The following is a 15,131-nucleotide window of genomic DNA, read 5'->3' as shown; positions in this document are numbered from 1 at the left end:
CTTACCGAGGAATCCACAATGTAGACAGAGAAAAGGGGATCGAGGAGAGGAATCAATCCTTTCAATGCAGGTACAATATCATTTTTTTTCAGACATCACACTTTTCAAGACAATGGTGCTAATGGCTTTTCATCCAGTTTAAGAATGCCAAAGTTTGATATAATATGAAGCACTTCTTTCTTGGTCCCAAAAATTCCCCATACTGTTTTCAATCTGAGGTTGAATCAATTATAATTGTAATGGCTTCCTCATTATCCTGTTAGGACATTAAACTATTGACTTTTTAACATGAAGTACTTTTAAATGTCACCTACATTTAACTATAGTTCCACTTCTTCATTCTTGCATTGTCTTCCACCCAAAGTAGCTAGATGGATCTCCCTTCACTACAGCCACAAAAGTTAATCTACCCACAGGTATTCCCAGATGTTCCTTAACTAGGAGGTGTTCCTTAACTAGGAGATAGATTGCTTTAAATTATATTTTCAATTACTTTCGGATTTAGAAGGGAAAACACCTGATTTATTTGGTTGCATATGTTTGTTCAAATAATTCCAGAACTCTTTCGGGAAGAGAAAAAAAGTGACTTTCACAATCTGGAAAGATAATGCGGGAATATACCATGTAGTTCCCTGGATGGGAAATGTCCCAATAATGAGTCATTCCAGAGCAAATTAATGAAGTAGCAAAAAGGATGAAAAGATTATAACATTAAGAATTTCTAGTTTTGTAGTCAGAATAGCCTTCAAATGCTCTGCACACCACATTAAAAGTGAACATTTGCCTGACAGCTACATCATCTTATTAAGCAATCAGGAACTGATACACTTTACTTTTTGTGGAAAATGGTAAGATCAACATTAATCTTGAAGTACAGTAGAACCTCAGAGTTACAAACACCAGAGTTATGAACTGACCGGTCAACCACACCCCTCATTTGGAACTGGAAATATGCAATCAGGCGGCAGCAGAGACCAAAAAAAAAAAAAAAAAGGGCAAATACAGTACAGTAGTGTGTTAAATGTAAATAACTAAATAAATAAAGGTAAAGTTTAAAAAAGATTTGATAAGGTAAGGAAACTGTTCTAGTGCTTTTTTCATTTAAATTAAGATGGTTAAAAGCAGGTTTTTTTCTTCTGCATAGTAAAGTTTCAAAGCTGTATTAAGTCAAAAGTTGTAAACTTTTGAAAGAACCACCATAATGTTTTGTTCAGAGTAATGAATATTTCAGGGTTATGAACAACCTCCATTCCCAAGGTGTTCATAACTCTGAGGTTCTATTGTACTTTCAGAAAATGTAACTTGTTGCCTTTAGTTGCCATGTAAAGTTACCTCTTTCCCATAAAACAAATCTAATGGATTGGATAAAAGGTTCCCAAACATTGCTGCCCCTTGTTCACTTGCTTGGTGGTCTGCCAGGAGAGCACTAACTGGTCAGGTGGGGCTGGCTCCTCTGTTTTCAGTTCATACATTTCTTTGAGACAACTACAAATTCATTAATTTGCGTAATTCTATTTGTTCATGAAAGCTGAAAAACAGCAAGCTGTAGCTGCCACACGGATGTTACATGATGACAAAGATAGGTAATGTGGGCCACACATTCATGATTGGGGCAGGATGTGGGACACAAGTCAATTTCTCTATTGTGATGTTGTCTGTGCTACAAAAAAGTTAGAGAATTCTTGTATTATACTGTGGTCTAATTACAATTAAACCTTTCTTTTTGAAACATCTGCAGTATGCAGACTGCAGCAGAAACCACACAGAATTCATATCAAATTATAATTGGTATTATCTCAATTGTTATAGAAGTTTGGAAAATATACTTTGAAGCATGTGCCCAAAATAAAAACTTAAAATAAAATGACATTTGTCCTCCCAAATTTGATTTAGATGATGTATCTATTGTACTAGTCATAAAAAAGACATTTCAGCTATGTGTTACAATATACTTCATGTGTACAGACACTGGAAAAAAATTAGCTTTGCTACAAAGCCATACACTGAAAAACTACATGAGGATTTACTTACAGATGATCCTGGAGTTATTCTTGACACTACCAGAGGCATTTTTTGATCAACACCACCCTAAAAGATGTTAAGTAAACAGTGACTATAAAGATACCATTAGAATGTAAGCAGTACATTATACAACAAATAGTCTATTTTTTGTTCCTATGTGAAAATAAAATTTATGCTTTGTACTTCACTGTCAGGGGCTTGACCTCGCAAGGTGCTCAGTACTCATGCTTAAGTGCTATGCTGAACTGGGACCAGAGAACTCAGCATCTTGCAGGATCAAACTATGAATCTCCAAGTGTTGTTGGTTTTTTATCCCTTTTTTATTTTATATGACACCGAAGACTTATGGACATAAAATACATCTTCCCCAGGACTAGTGAGTGAAACAGGTGACCTAACAATGCCCACAAATAAGTGACAGATCAGATCAGATGCTAGAACTGGAGCCTGGTTTTCATTTTCACTATAGCCACTTTATATATATATTTATATATTCAGGCAGTGTAACAGGGCCTTAAAATGGACATTAATCAGAAATTACGGAAGCTGCTGCTGCACCTCCTTCTCCAATTCCTTCATTTACTAGTTGTCACCTTTGCAATAACTGGTTCACCACTGGGTGCACACACACCATTAACATGTTTTGTTGATTGTAAAACATGAAGGGCCTAGTTCTCCAAAAATGAGCGCCTGAAGTTAGGCTCCATAGTCCACTGGTAGGCACCTGAATAAATGATCTGCTTTTCAGATGTGTTGGACATACAGCAACTTCTACTAAAGACAACAGAAGCAGTTGGATACTTACTTTAGCCAATGAGGCCATTATTTGGGTGCCTATATATGCAATTTAGGAACTTAATCTTAAACACCTATTTCTGAAAAATCTTGGCTAGAGTTTTTAACTCTTCAAAAAAAAAATCCTTGTGGGACAGCAAAGGCTCATCATATCCCTTAATCTCTTACCTCTGATGTAAACATGGATATTAAAAAATGGAAAACAATATTGATTTGTTCAGTTAAGACACTAGTTACTTAACTATATTGCATGTTCATGAGATTTTAAGGCTCCCTTTTTACCTTCAGATTAAATCCAAATTTCCCATCTTCATCTGGAGTGATTCGCACCAAAAGCAAATCTCCATCAATTACTTCATTCTGCAACACATTGAAAAAAAAAATCTTCTAATATTTTTTATTTCTTTACACAAAATAATGGCAAAAAGAACACAATATTTCCTATTAATTCATATTAGAAAAAGTAAACATGGTAAAAATGACGAGGAGCTAGGATTGTACAGTACACAAAAACTGTTTGTATTTTGCTGTTTATTATACTGGAAGTGGAAGAGACTACCACAATTAATGATGCATTATGGTTTTGATCACAAGCCTGTTGCCCACAATTTTTAGAAATGATCACCTCCTCAATGCCTGATCCCTTGCCAAAGAGGACTTTTTGTTAAGGTTCAGACAAAAGTAGGCTAGACATTATTGATTTCAAGAACTATAAAAAATAAATGTTTCCATAAAAAAGTATATTTGGAATCTTTTTGAAGAGTCCCACAAGCCAGAGTGTCTGAAGTTTGAGGTGTAAAAATTGGCATTGACATAATCTTAATTGAGGGGTGGTTCACTTTATGGATCCACAGTAGAATTAACTGCGATTAGACTGAGTTACTGGCATTGGAAAATTGCATGCTGAGCATACTGAGATTTTTCGAAACTATAATCTAAAGTACAAAACTTAGAAAGTAATGGCTGCACATAGAGCAGGTTGAAAAATCTTACTGAACAATTTTCCATAAGAAAATTAAGTGTCATTGAAATGTTTTGCTAAAATCAAAACTTTTTGCAGAGACACGCTGATGACAAACTTTTTGATGGGAAAAATCTAAATGATTAATTTCAACATTCTTGTCTCATTTAATTTGCGTTTGACTTTCATATTATATTATATATTATGTGTTATAATACAATGTTTTAACATCATCAAAATGAAACATTTTTATGTATCTGAATTCCTCAAGAAATTACATCTTTTTGTTTCAATTCAAAATGTCGATATTACGGAGTCCATTTTTTGACCAGCTCTACACGCACATATCCATCCAACTGATTCAGCTATGTATTTAAACCCTTAAGGACAGCAAGCACCGGGTGCTAGTTTTAGAAACTGTTAAAATATATTAAGTGAACTGCCAATATCCTCACAGTAAAAAGCACAGGGCATGCAAATTTGTCTGAGTAACTTGCATAAATTTCAGTATATTTACATAAAACTGTTTAGAACTAGGGAAAGGCAAAAAAAAAAGGGGAGGGGGGAGAAGAGGGAATAGGAAATCCCAGCATTTGATTGTTTTCCTCTTCCTCGCTTGCCCACATCAACATTTCAGTCCTTCACACCAAGGAATGTCATTTTATCCACCATCCACAACATTTCATTGCTATTATCCCCCTCTCTGCCCTGAAGCATTTGAATTTAATCTTCCACCAATAGCATTTCACACTCCCCATCAAGAGGCTCAATTTTAGCTATTCCACCCTCCACCCTTGCATTCCCTGCCACACCCTAGGCATTTTCACTCTACCATACCCCTCTCCCCCACCCCACTTCCCACAAGTGGTTTAGTTCGGCAGTATGGAGGGGGAGAAGGGTGAGGGTAGCAGTCAAGAAAACAGGAGGGGAGTAGAAGGTTGTTAGACCCCTGGAAGACTTGTGAGGCTGGGGAGGGGAAGCAATAAGGGGGCTTCAGGGCTAGGTATGGTGCTTGGGAATAGTCAGCACAGCACTGGAGTTGGTAGTAGTGAGAGAGATGGGGGGCCCTGGGCAGCAGCTCTCTCTGGAGGGGATGGGGAAAAGGGGTTAGAGAGATTGAGGGGCAAGGGGAGCCAGAGAGTGATGGGCAGCTGTTGCCTGCTGTATATGCTGAGGGGCACTGCTGTCTATTGGCATGTATAACAGCTCTGACTTGCTTTTCTTCCTCCAGAGATGGGGAACTAGGGTGAAGGGCAGACAACTATATGGGGCTTTCCCCTTAAATTAGGGGTTTTTTTCTGCAGGTGGGTTTGAAAATTTGGAGCCTATGGAAAAGCCACAGAGCTGGCAGACTGGCCTGCCACATTGCATAGTGTTTTCCTCTTTGGTAAATGTAAATCTTAATAAACCAGACTTACTCTTATTAGTGCATGCCATTAAACATGTAAATTGTGCAACAGTCAAGTTAACACTGCTGGAATAACCCTATGAATGTTTTATCTCACAGACTGGATGCACATTTATACTAGGCCTTCTCTGTTAAACAACTTACCTTATCACAGTAGTACTGACTGGAATCTTCTGTTAAGCTCCCTTTGGTGACATTATCATATGTTTCTAAAAACTGTTTGTCCACCCCATCCAATGGATAAGAGCCTGAAAAGTTACCAACTCCATTGGGAGACTGGGACAAGGCAACAGGTGAGGTATGAGTCAGACAGTTCTGTGTTGGACTATTTTCCAATACATTCCTTCATTAAAAGAAAAAGAAAGTATATTAAAAAGGTACTGATATTCATGGGTCTAAACTCAACATACAGTAGTAATTACAAACATGTAATGTCAACTTCTTATAGCAGAGCGCCAGTTAAAGTTGAGCGTCCCTTTCTATTTAACAGCAGACTATTCTAAATGCTCTAAAATCCATTACCTGGATTATCTTCAAATTTACCATGCCTCATGGGGGTGGGGAATAAGGTGATTTGGTCAAAATTTGGGGTCATTTGAACAAGGCATTCATGAGATATGCGCTATCCCTCAAAAAAACCAACATCTGTTGATAAAATCATCTGGATTTTTAAAACTTTTTTGCGTACATCTGGGGCTCAAACTATGCCTCTAATCCTCCTGAAACTGATCTCAGGCACTTGGCATTTATCCAGCTGTTGGGGAAGCAATATTGAAAATACTGAAAAAGTTATTAAGGGTAAAGTTTATAGAAGTTTCATCTCTGCCTCCCCAAGCCTTCCCACATCTATAGCTCCTTTTTCTGTTTCCCCTTTAAAACTGAGGAAGGGTGGGGAGCTGGGTATGAGCATGTTCAGTAAAATGGCACAGTACACAGCACTGAGATAGTAGGGGGACATTCAGCACAGAACACCTCACTGATATTAATGAACCACTTCACACCTCTCTGAGCTTCCTATGCTGCTGATGGATGTGTAGAGCTCCTTCCCCATACACTAGGCCCAGGTCTGGGGTAGTGGACTTGGCAAGGATGAGGGAGGAACAGTGCTCAGAGTAGTGGGGGCTTGTGGGGGTGGGAAGTGAGAGCAGTGGGCATGAGGAGGTGACCACTGGAGGTCATGGAGCAGTGTCGGACCAGTGGTGGGGAATTCTGAGCAGTGGGGAAGAATTTAGGAGCAATTAAAGGGTTGCTGGAGCAGTGCAGGAAAGAGTGGGATGCAAAGGAAAGCTGTGCAGTAGGAAACGTTGGGGGCTTTGAATTCTGTCCCCCAAAACCCTCTCTCTTCAAAAAATGTTCCCCACTGACTCCAGGCTAGTCCTTGCATAGTTCCTGCCTTCTCTCTCCAGCTCCATAGCCTGTGGGTCCCATTCCAATGCCCACCCTTCCCTGTGGAAGTACACTGAAGGAGGAGAATCAGGCTGTGATACAGGCAGAGAGAAAGAAGTCACAAAGATGATGCAGAGGCAGTGAAGTGACTAACATCTAGCCAGTGCATCCTGTGGCCAAGGCAATCATTAACAAGGAGCCAGAGGAAGTAAAAAAAGAGCTGGGCTGTGGAACATGGGGATACTGAGAAACTATTCTTAAAAATGACAAGGAAATGAACTTCACCAAAACCTCGTTAATGCAGTTATGGTTGCCCAGCAGTGCCTTCTGCCGTGCCAGAATATTGAATTCAGCTATACCCAAACTTCTGAAAACCAGGACAAGAAGAGCTAGAGCAACAAAAACAACCCTCTGAAAACCAAGACATAGAAAATTAAGTTAAAGTACACATCATCCCTACAATGCAATTTTAACTCTGTTCCCTGGAGCTGGAAAGAGCCATTGGAAGTGGTTCGGGATGAGGTAAGGCGCAATAATAAGTAGGAAGTTCTAAGAGAATGTGCCATTATTTGTAGTGGTGTGCAAAAATTTGAGTTCCAGCCTTTATCTGCATGCACTCCAACTACCTCACTTCTTGTATTGAACAGCGGAGGATTAGTTGGAGCAGATTGGCAGAAGTTTTACACTAATACAAGAAGGAGTGCATGTTTACTTTGAAGGATTAGGTATTCTCCATTTCAGCACTGTGTTCTGGAAGTTGTAGTAGCAGAGATGCACAGGGGTCTCTTCTTGTCAGCAGTCTAATGACATGCAAAACAGTAGTCTCTCGGGCTTAGTGGGGTAAGATTTTGGTTTCTCTAGTAATTATTGTTATGAATATTGTATACCTCAAGATATTTATGATTCAAATATAAATCAGTATTATAAAGATACCAAAGTTAGATGTGTAAGTGGATCACACTAACATAATCTTTGAGGAATATAGCAAATGTTCACATTTCTCTTGTAACATCAGATTACAGTCCATAATGATTCCCCAGTGCAGGAAAAGTTAACAGTACTAGGGATGGATGTGACTTCCAAACTGCTTAATTTAATGTTTTTGGTACTATATAAAGATTTACCAGATAAATCACCAACAGATTTTAGCATAATTAAACTTTAACTATATATTCTACAGAGCAATTTAAAGAAGTGACACTTTGCAAATTACGATGTTTGGATGCTTACTGGCATGTTAGAATTCAACATATTTCTAAAGCTTAGTTTTGAGATTTTTTTAAAGATTTTTTTAAGACATTTTCTAACTATTTAAATAGAAAGGTTTCAAAGATTTCATTCATTCATAATTTTAGTTCATATCTGAAATCCCCATTTTCAACAGTAGAATGTTTGTATGCTTATAAGAAAACTCACTTTGGTGATTCTTGTTCAGATGACCTGTCAAAAACAATAAGCGAACATAGGATAAATATCTTCAGGAGAATTGGAACAAAGTACCACAATTCTAATCTAAAAAAACAATTTCAAGACCTGAGGGCTGTATTCATAGCAATTTAAGGACTTAATTCTATACAGGAAGTAGAACCTGAACCCAGGAAAATAATTAAAGATTTTGTGGATCACTGAAGAAATACTAAACTAACCCCAACATTTCATTTCTACCACAAAGCCAGCTAACAAAAAAGTTTATCTGCAATCATAAATTATACTAGTGCACAGCAGTGTCAGGATTCAGATCGTTTAATAAAATACTCCTTATCACTCAAGATGGAGCTCTTTGTCATGGCCCACAAAGACTACAGAAGGCACTGCTGATGCTCTGCAAAAACCACATGCTGAAGATACAAATGAAAGTGGCACAGCCCTTGCAGTTAGCAGAGTTGCAGTATACTTGTCCCCAAAATGCAAGGCAGAATGGCTGCTTATACAGAAAACCTGCAGACAAAAGCATAACTGCATGCACATGTGTACAATACAGTAGAGGGAGCAAAGGCAAGTTAATTGATGTTCATTACAGAGCAGCTTGACTAGGAAGAGCAGGGATTTTTCCAAATGTGGTCCACATCTCAATAGAGATATTGACTTGTGGACAGCTCCTCACACATTCATGATTGCATAAATCACTCCGCTCCTCTCTGCAATCATAAAATCCCTGTGTCAACTACAGCAATTGCTTAAATGGAAAAGACTAGGAGAGTATTTAATATATGTTTAGCTTTTCTCAATATGATGGAGAAACTGAAAGCAAGAAGGAGAGCCAGCACCGTGTCACCAATCAGCTTTCTGTGGACCATCAACTGCTCTACAGATCACTGGTGGTCCACAGTCTGGGAACCAACAGGGTTGTATATAGCAAGACCAACAGCCCCATCCAAATATAAAGAGGCATCGACCTTGATGGTTCTGGTTCCCAACCCCAACACAGCAGCTTGGAAGAGGATTTGGAACACAGATCTAGAAGAAACACCCTAGAAGGAACTGCCTACTTCGGAAAGTCAGGAAAAAGTTTTATTACTGAAAGTTTTCCACCACATTTTGTTCTATCAAGGTGGTTTTTACTTAAGTGGGCCAGATCATTAAATCTAGGTCCAGAGATGAAAAAATTGGTGGCTTTGTCATTTTCTGCAAGAGGAGATGTGCTTTGTGATTTTGCTGCCATGGAATTTGATGATAAATTGTGCTCCAGAATATAAGCCTTCTTTTAAAATATTTTAACAAATATTTACATTTCTAATTCTTCTGTAACATGAACCAAGCATACAAACAAATTGGACAGAGATGACTGCAGACAGCCTGAAACATTTCCGGAAGTGTAAATTGCTCCCTTTATCTCAATGATGTGTTAACCTGAAACCTAATAATGACAATTTAAAATGCCAACAGTGTTAAATATTTCACTTTTGATCACTGAAACGTACAACTAATGTCCTTATCCCATGGTCCTATCCATCTGCTGTCCCAAACTTTCTCAGCTGACAAAACCTCTAGCTTCCCTCCGGAAGACCTTTACGAGACAGTTCTGCATTCTGAATAAAAAAGTTTGGCAGAAGATGAATTTTTTTTAAAATAGCAAATTAAACAAGAGGAATACTGTATCCAGTGTATACTTCATTTTTAGATTTAATTCAGTAAGATGGATTTTTAATATATCTTCTGCCTGTGTAACTTACATGCTTTATACTGCAGCATTTGAACTTGTTTGATTCAACAAAGGAAAGAAACAGTTTGGAGGGTGGGAAGGACATGGAGGGCAACTTAATCAGGGCACAGAGCATTCAGAACTAGGGTGTGGCAGTTACTAGACATGCTCAGTAGCTGTTTCTGAATCTGTACAGGAACTTTTCATTGTGGTCAATCCGCCTGGCGGGTCACCCTCCAAAAGCTGAGCCTATCAGAGCATCAGGTGGCGGAGGGGAAGGGGAAGGTTATGAATATATATGAGTTAAAAAGGGAGCCCCGTGGACTCAGCAGCTGATCATCGTAAAACCATGAGATGTGCTGTGAGGGCTGCATCCCAGTCATGTAGAACTTTGGATGCAGAGCAATGCTATTCCAGCTTTACTTACTAGAGAAGCCCTCCATTGGGATGTTTTGTCCACTGTGGTCTGTGTCACAGACCCAGAGGGAGAGCTGGGGTGAGCATTTGTTACCCTAGAGGCTACAGAGCCAGCGGAACTTACATTTAGCTATCAGCTAACTGCTCTAAACTGCAATTCTGCCTCAGTTAAAGAGAGAGAATGGAGCAGAGCTTAGTGTGGTGAGGGTTTTTAAATTCTTGCCTGACTTAGCTGCGCTTATGGGGAGAAGATGGTGCCCTATAGAATGAGAGCCTTACAGAGATTGAGGGAATGGATGATTTATATGCTGATCCCAATATCTGTACCATTTTGAACACAGGCTGCAGATTTCTGTTTCCTCGGCAACTGAGGAGCAGTCAGCTGTTAACACAAGGGCTGGAATAGGACTAGCTATGGAGATCCCCAGACTGTTTGCTGACAGGTTCTGAAGTGTTGAAAGAGAGATGTTCCCACTCTTCTGAAGCTCTGGGGAGTCCAGGTGACACACAGAATATATTATGGCCACACTACAGAGACTTCTCTGAGAGAAAATCAGAGGGGAATGTATTTGTGTGCGTGCGCACTGAAGTATAAAAGATATTATCTTGAAACTTTATATTTTAATGTATGTAACAGAAACAAAGTGGGGAACTCTGTAAAACAAACACCAATAGATTTACTAATAGCTTTTGTTTAAAGGTTATTCATAGTTTTCCAAATACCATTTACCATATTTTATACTGTTTATTGTGTGCATTAAATGTTTTAGTAAGACAGTGTATGGTAGTCTCTCTCTGAAATGGACTGGTAACTATTAACACCTGTTATCAGGGTTTCACATACAACAGCTGTAGCATTACCAGACAGAACTCTAGTCTGTGCTTCAGCGAAGAGTTAAACTGAGGTGCAGGAAGAAGGGGAGTTTAACAGAGTTACATTTACTATTGTTTTACCATCCCACTAGTGCTGCACCAGAATGCTACAGCATCTATTGGCCTTGCCACAGAATATGGTTAAGGGGTAACAGAAAACCAGCACTGAGGAACTAACTGCACACCACCACTGGGAGAAGCACTAGTGGACACCCCACCTCACCCCACCCCCAGGCCATATTCTAGGGATTACAGTCTCATTGACAGGTTTCAGAGTAACAGCCGTGTTACTCTGTATTCGCAAAAAGAAAAGGAGTACTTGTGGCACCTTAGAGACTAACCAATTTATTTGAGCATAAGCTTTCGTGAGCTGCAGCTCACTTCATCGGATGCATACTGTGGAAAATACAGAAGATGTTTGTTTTTATTCACACAAATCATGAAAAAATGGGTGTTTATCACTACAAAAGGTTTTCTCTCCCCCCACACCCCACTCTCCTGCTGGTAATAGCTTATGTAAAGTGATCACTCTCCTTACAATGTGTATGATAATCAAGGTGGGCCATTTCCAGCACAAATCCAGGTTCTCTCACTGAACAGTGAATATCACAGTGAGGAGGAGATATTCTATATGAGAGTAGTTCTCCACATTGTATTCTACAGACCACTTAGTCTACATTTCTTTTACAGTGTCCTCTTTCAACTTCCTAGTCCACGGCCACTTGTTGCTTAGACATTTTATTCTACAAACCAGTAGAAAGGGATCTGCTGACCACAGTTTGGGAGCCAATGTCCTAAATTATGAGTTCCTGGGACAGGTGCTAGGGACCTCAAAGAGCATTGGTTTCAGGGAGCTGACACAGTGAACACATGGCTTTTCCAAGGATTATTTTTTGTCTGTCTGTTCAAGCAACTAAGTTAAACAGATTAAATATCATATTACCTGCAAGCAACTTTGTCACCTTGTTTTGTGTATGTCTCCCTCTCCTCCTCAATGTGATGTCATCTCCCTGCGTCCCATCACTGTATCTAACTTGGATTGTAAAATCCTTAGGACAGGGACTATTATTTATTTATTTATTTGGTTATGTCCCTGAAAGGTTCTTAAAAAATTGCTGCTGTTGTTATAAATATATGTTAATAATAAAAGTGGCTAAGCCTTTTTTGATCTACAACTCTGCAGATGGTGGATCTTGGGACAACAACTATCTACATCCTTATATAGTAGTTATCTCTAGAAATAGCATGTGTAAATATACCTGTGTATTTCAGTTAGTTAAAAAAATTACATGAACTGTGGTGGTTAAATTAGAAGTAATTAAGTGATATTGTGGAAAATACAATAATGAATGCCAAATGGTAATGAACTTTAAACAGAAAAAAAAGTATTTTTGCATTCAATTGTTTAAAACAGATCAACTATATTATATAATGTCAAGTATCGGGGGTAGCCGTGTTAGTCTATATCCACAAAAACACCAAGGAGTCCTTGTTGTTTATATTATATAATGCCATCTGGAAGTAAAAGCCATAATTGAGCATTGCTGCAAACTAGATCCATAGTGTCTGGAACCATAGGACTGGAAGGATTTAGAGAGGTCACCTAGTCCAGTCCTCTCCACTCATGGAAGGACTAAGTTTTATCTAGACCAAGATTATCTATAAACTTAAAATGAAATCCACTATTAATGCTTTCACATGAAGTGAGGTGCCATACCAAAATAATTCGTTTTTAAAAAAACTGGTCAATCAAATTAGTGCAGGTGTAGAAGGTTATAACATATTTACATCTCACTAAGTGTGAAGAAGAAAAAAAAGGTGGGTGGGAGAGGAGGTAATAGTTTTATTTCATTAAGTCATTAATGAATTCATTAATCAGTTTTTTTTCCCCAAGCCTCAGACCTCTGAGCACCATAAAGTAAACATGCTGAATGTCCCCTCATACTGCTCTGCTCTTGTAAAGAGGAAGGGGTACTTAACTGAAATATAAAAGAATCCTGTGTGCAACTGAAAACCCTTTTTCGCTTACAATCAGAACAGAGCTGACCAGTATGGTGGAGGAACAGTCCTAGGTGACCACGTTATGGTGCCCTTTAATTCAACTTTGACATTTTCTCAAAATAGACTCACAAAACTGGAATAAATACCTCAAGTCCTTTTTGCTTTTCTAACATTTAATTCTTAAACATCAAGCACAAAAATTAGACTGAAGAATGTTAACCATTAGGATAACATGAAGGTAAGGTGCAAGTTAAGTGTTGATTTAGAAAACACGGAGATACACATTTTTTAAAACTGATTCACAATTTCTTCCTTCCATCCTATACCACTCCCCTTGGTCAGTGGTAAATAACTAACCTTCACAGAAATGATTAAGTAAGAGTGCTGCCTTGCATTACTTACTTCCTGACAATAGTTCTCTATGTATACCTAACAAAGGGAAAGGTACCATGTTTACTCTCTCTGTGGAATGAATGCGCTTTTCTGTACATATTAATTGTCTGCCCAATTGGATTATTGCAGCTCTACATGTGCAACGATGAACTACTCAGTCTCTTTTCTAACAAAGCTATAATAGAATAGTCATGCTGCCTTTGAATTGTTTTTTTAATTTACAAACCAGTAACTATTCAAGAACTTTGGGTGCTGGACAGAATGAAAACAAAACACAATTATACCATGTAATGAAAAAAATGGAGATCTTCCCCATAACCAACTAATCCTTAACCAAGCACTCTATAACCTAACCATCCTCTCTCACACCTCTGGTACAAGTCAAGGAAAACAGATAAGCTCTGTAGTGTGTTTGGAAAGTCACTGAATCCAGGCTCTAACAGATCAAGAGGAAAGCGCATTTATTAGGTAAGGACCCTTTACTGAAACTTCTCTGCCATCAACCTCCTCTCTTTTTAGAGGGATGGGAGTTGGGGACTGTCACAACTGCCTGTTTAGTACAATATTTGACTTACAAAGCTGTATTGTGACAGGATGAATATTTGCTTCATGAAAGCTATTACAGCATATACCAGTAACACTTGGTCATAGACAATGGCTTGTCTCTATTTCAAATTTTCCTTCAGAGTCCTTCAGTATTCTGGATTTAGTTTTTTTTTAATAGTTAAAAGAAGTCTGACTGTATACATCAGTATGGGGGAAAAGGGCTTTCTGTAACGCATTTTCTGTCAAAGCTAAAATGTTCCCTTTTTTACTTAATTCAATTTTAAAACAACATTAAATACTGACGCCTAGGTGTCACTTGCCACTTTCAGTTTCTTCTATTATCTATTGTTCTCTTAAACATTAGCTCTAAATAATTACTCAGGCATTCATATGGAAATTAGATGTAGGACTAGGAATGAGTGCATATCACTTTTTAAAAAAAATCTATTATGTGGCCTACATATTTTGTCTATATAGAAACTCTGTTCCAAAATCTGGAAGGATGGGAGATGTCTGTATAAAATAGGAGTTCGCTAACAGTTAAATATGAAAAAGGTAAAGGAAAATATTATGGTAGACAATATAATTTTACAAGGCATTCAAATCTCAATTAAAAGCAATGAATTACATTAAGTTACAGAAAGAAATGGAATAGGTGGGGAGAGTAAGCTAAGTTTGAAGGAATAGGTGGTAACAGCAGGTGCTGGTACGGGTAATAGCTAAAAGGTTATTTTTCTGCATGCAGGACAGAATATGTAGGTTTTGGAGATATCTGTAAACAAGGTCTTTTTAAGTCTCCCCATTCAAGTCCTCTCCTAAAAAGAAAAGGAGTACTTGTGGCATCTTAGAGATTAACAAATTTATTTGAGCTTAAGCTTTCATGAGCTACAGCTCACTTCATTGGATGCATGCAGTGGAAAATACAGTGGGGAGATTTTATATACACAGAGAACATGAAACAATGGGTGTTACCATACACACTGTAACTAGAGTGATCAGGTAAGGTGAGCTATTACCAGCAGGAGAGGAAAAAAAACCTTTTGTAGGATAATCAAGGTGGGCCATTTCCAGCAGTTGACAAGAACGTGTGAGGAACAGTAGTGGGGGAAATAAATCTGGGGAAATACTTTTGCCTTGTGTAATGATACATCCACTCCCAGTCTTTATTCAAGCCTAATGTAATGGTG

The 15,131-nt window shown here is 38.3% G+C and overlaps 1 protein-coding gene across 4 annotated transcripts in view; it reads right to left on the bottom strand.

The window, feature by feature from the left end:
* Window positions 1-15,131, bottom strand: part of PTPN3 (protein tyrosine phosphatase non-receptor type 3) — a 274,154-nt gene that overhangs the window by 67,848 nt on the left and 191,175 nt on the right. For all 4 annotated transcript variants that reach the window (XM_043540415.1, XM_043540417.1, XM_043540416.1 and 1 more), the window contains 4 exons: window positions 7,989-8,012; window positions 5,331-5,529; window positions 3,100-3,177; window positions 2,032-2,088 (listed from right to left, as the gene is read on the bottom strand). In XM_043540415.1, the coding sequence (XP_043396350.1) occupies window positions 2,032-2,088; window positions 3,100-3,177; window positions 5,331-5,529; window positions 7,989-8,012 (358 nt within the window). The remainder of the gene's footprint in view (window positions 1-2,031; window positions 2,089-3,099; window positions 3,178-5,330; window positions 5,530-7,988; window positions 8,013-15,131) is intronic.

The sequence above is a fragment of the Chelonia mydas genome, chromosome 2 (genome assembly GCF_015237465.2).
Source record: "Chelonia mydas isolate rCheMyd1 chromosome 2, rCheMyd1.pri.v2, whole genome shotgun sequence".
In the NCBI taxonomy this organism is placed as follows: domain Eukaryota; kingdom Metazoa; phylum Chordata; order Testudines; family Cheloniidae; genus Chelonia; species Chelonia mydas.
This window is presented reverse-complemented; position numbering and strand designations above follow the sequence as displayed.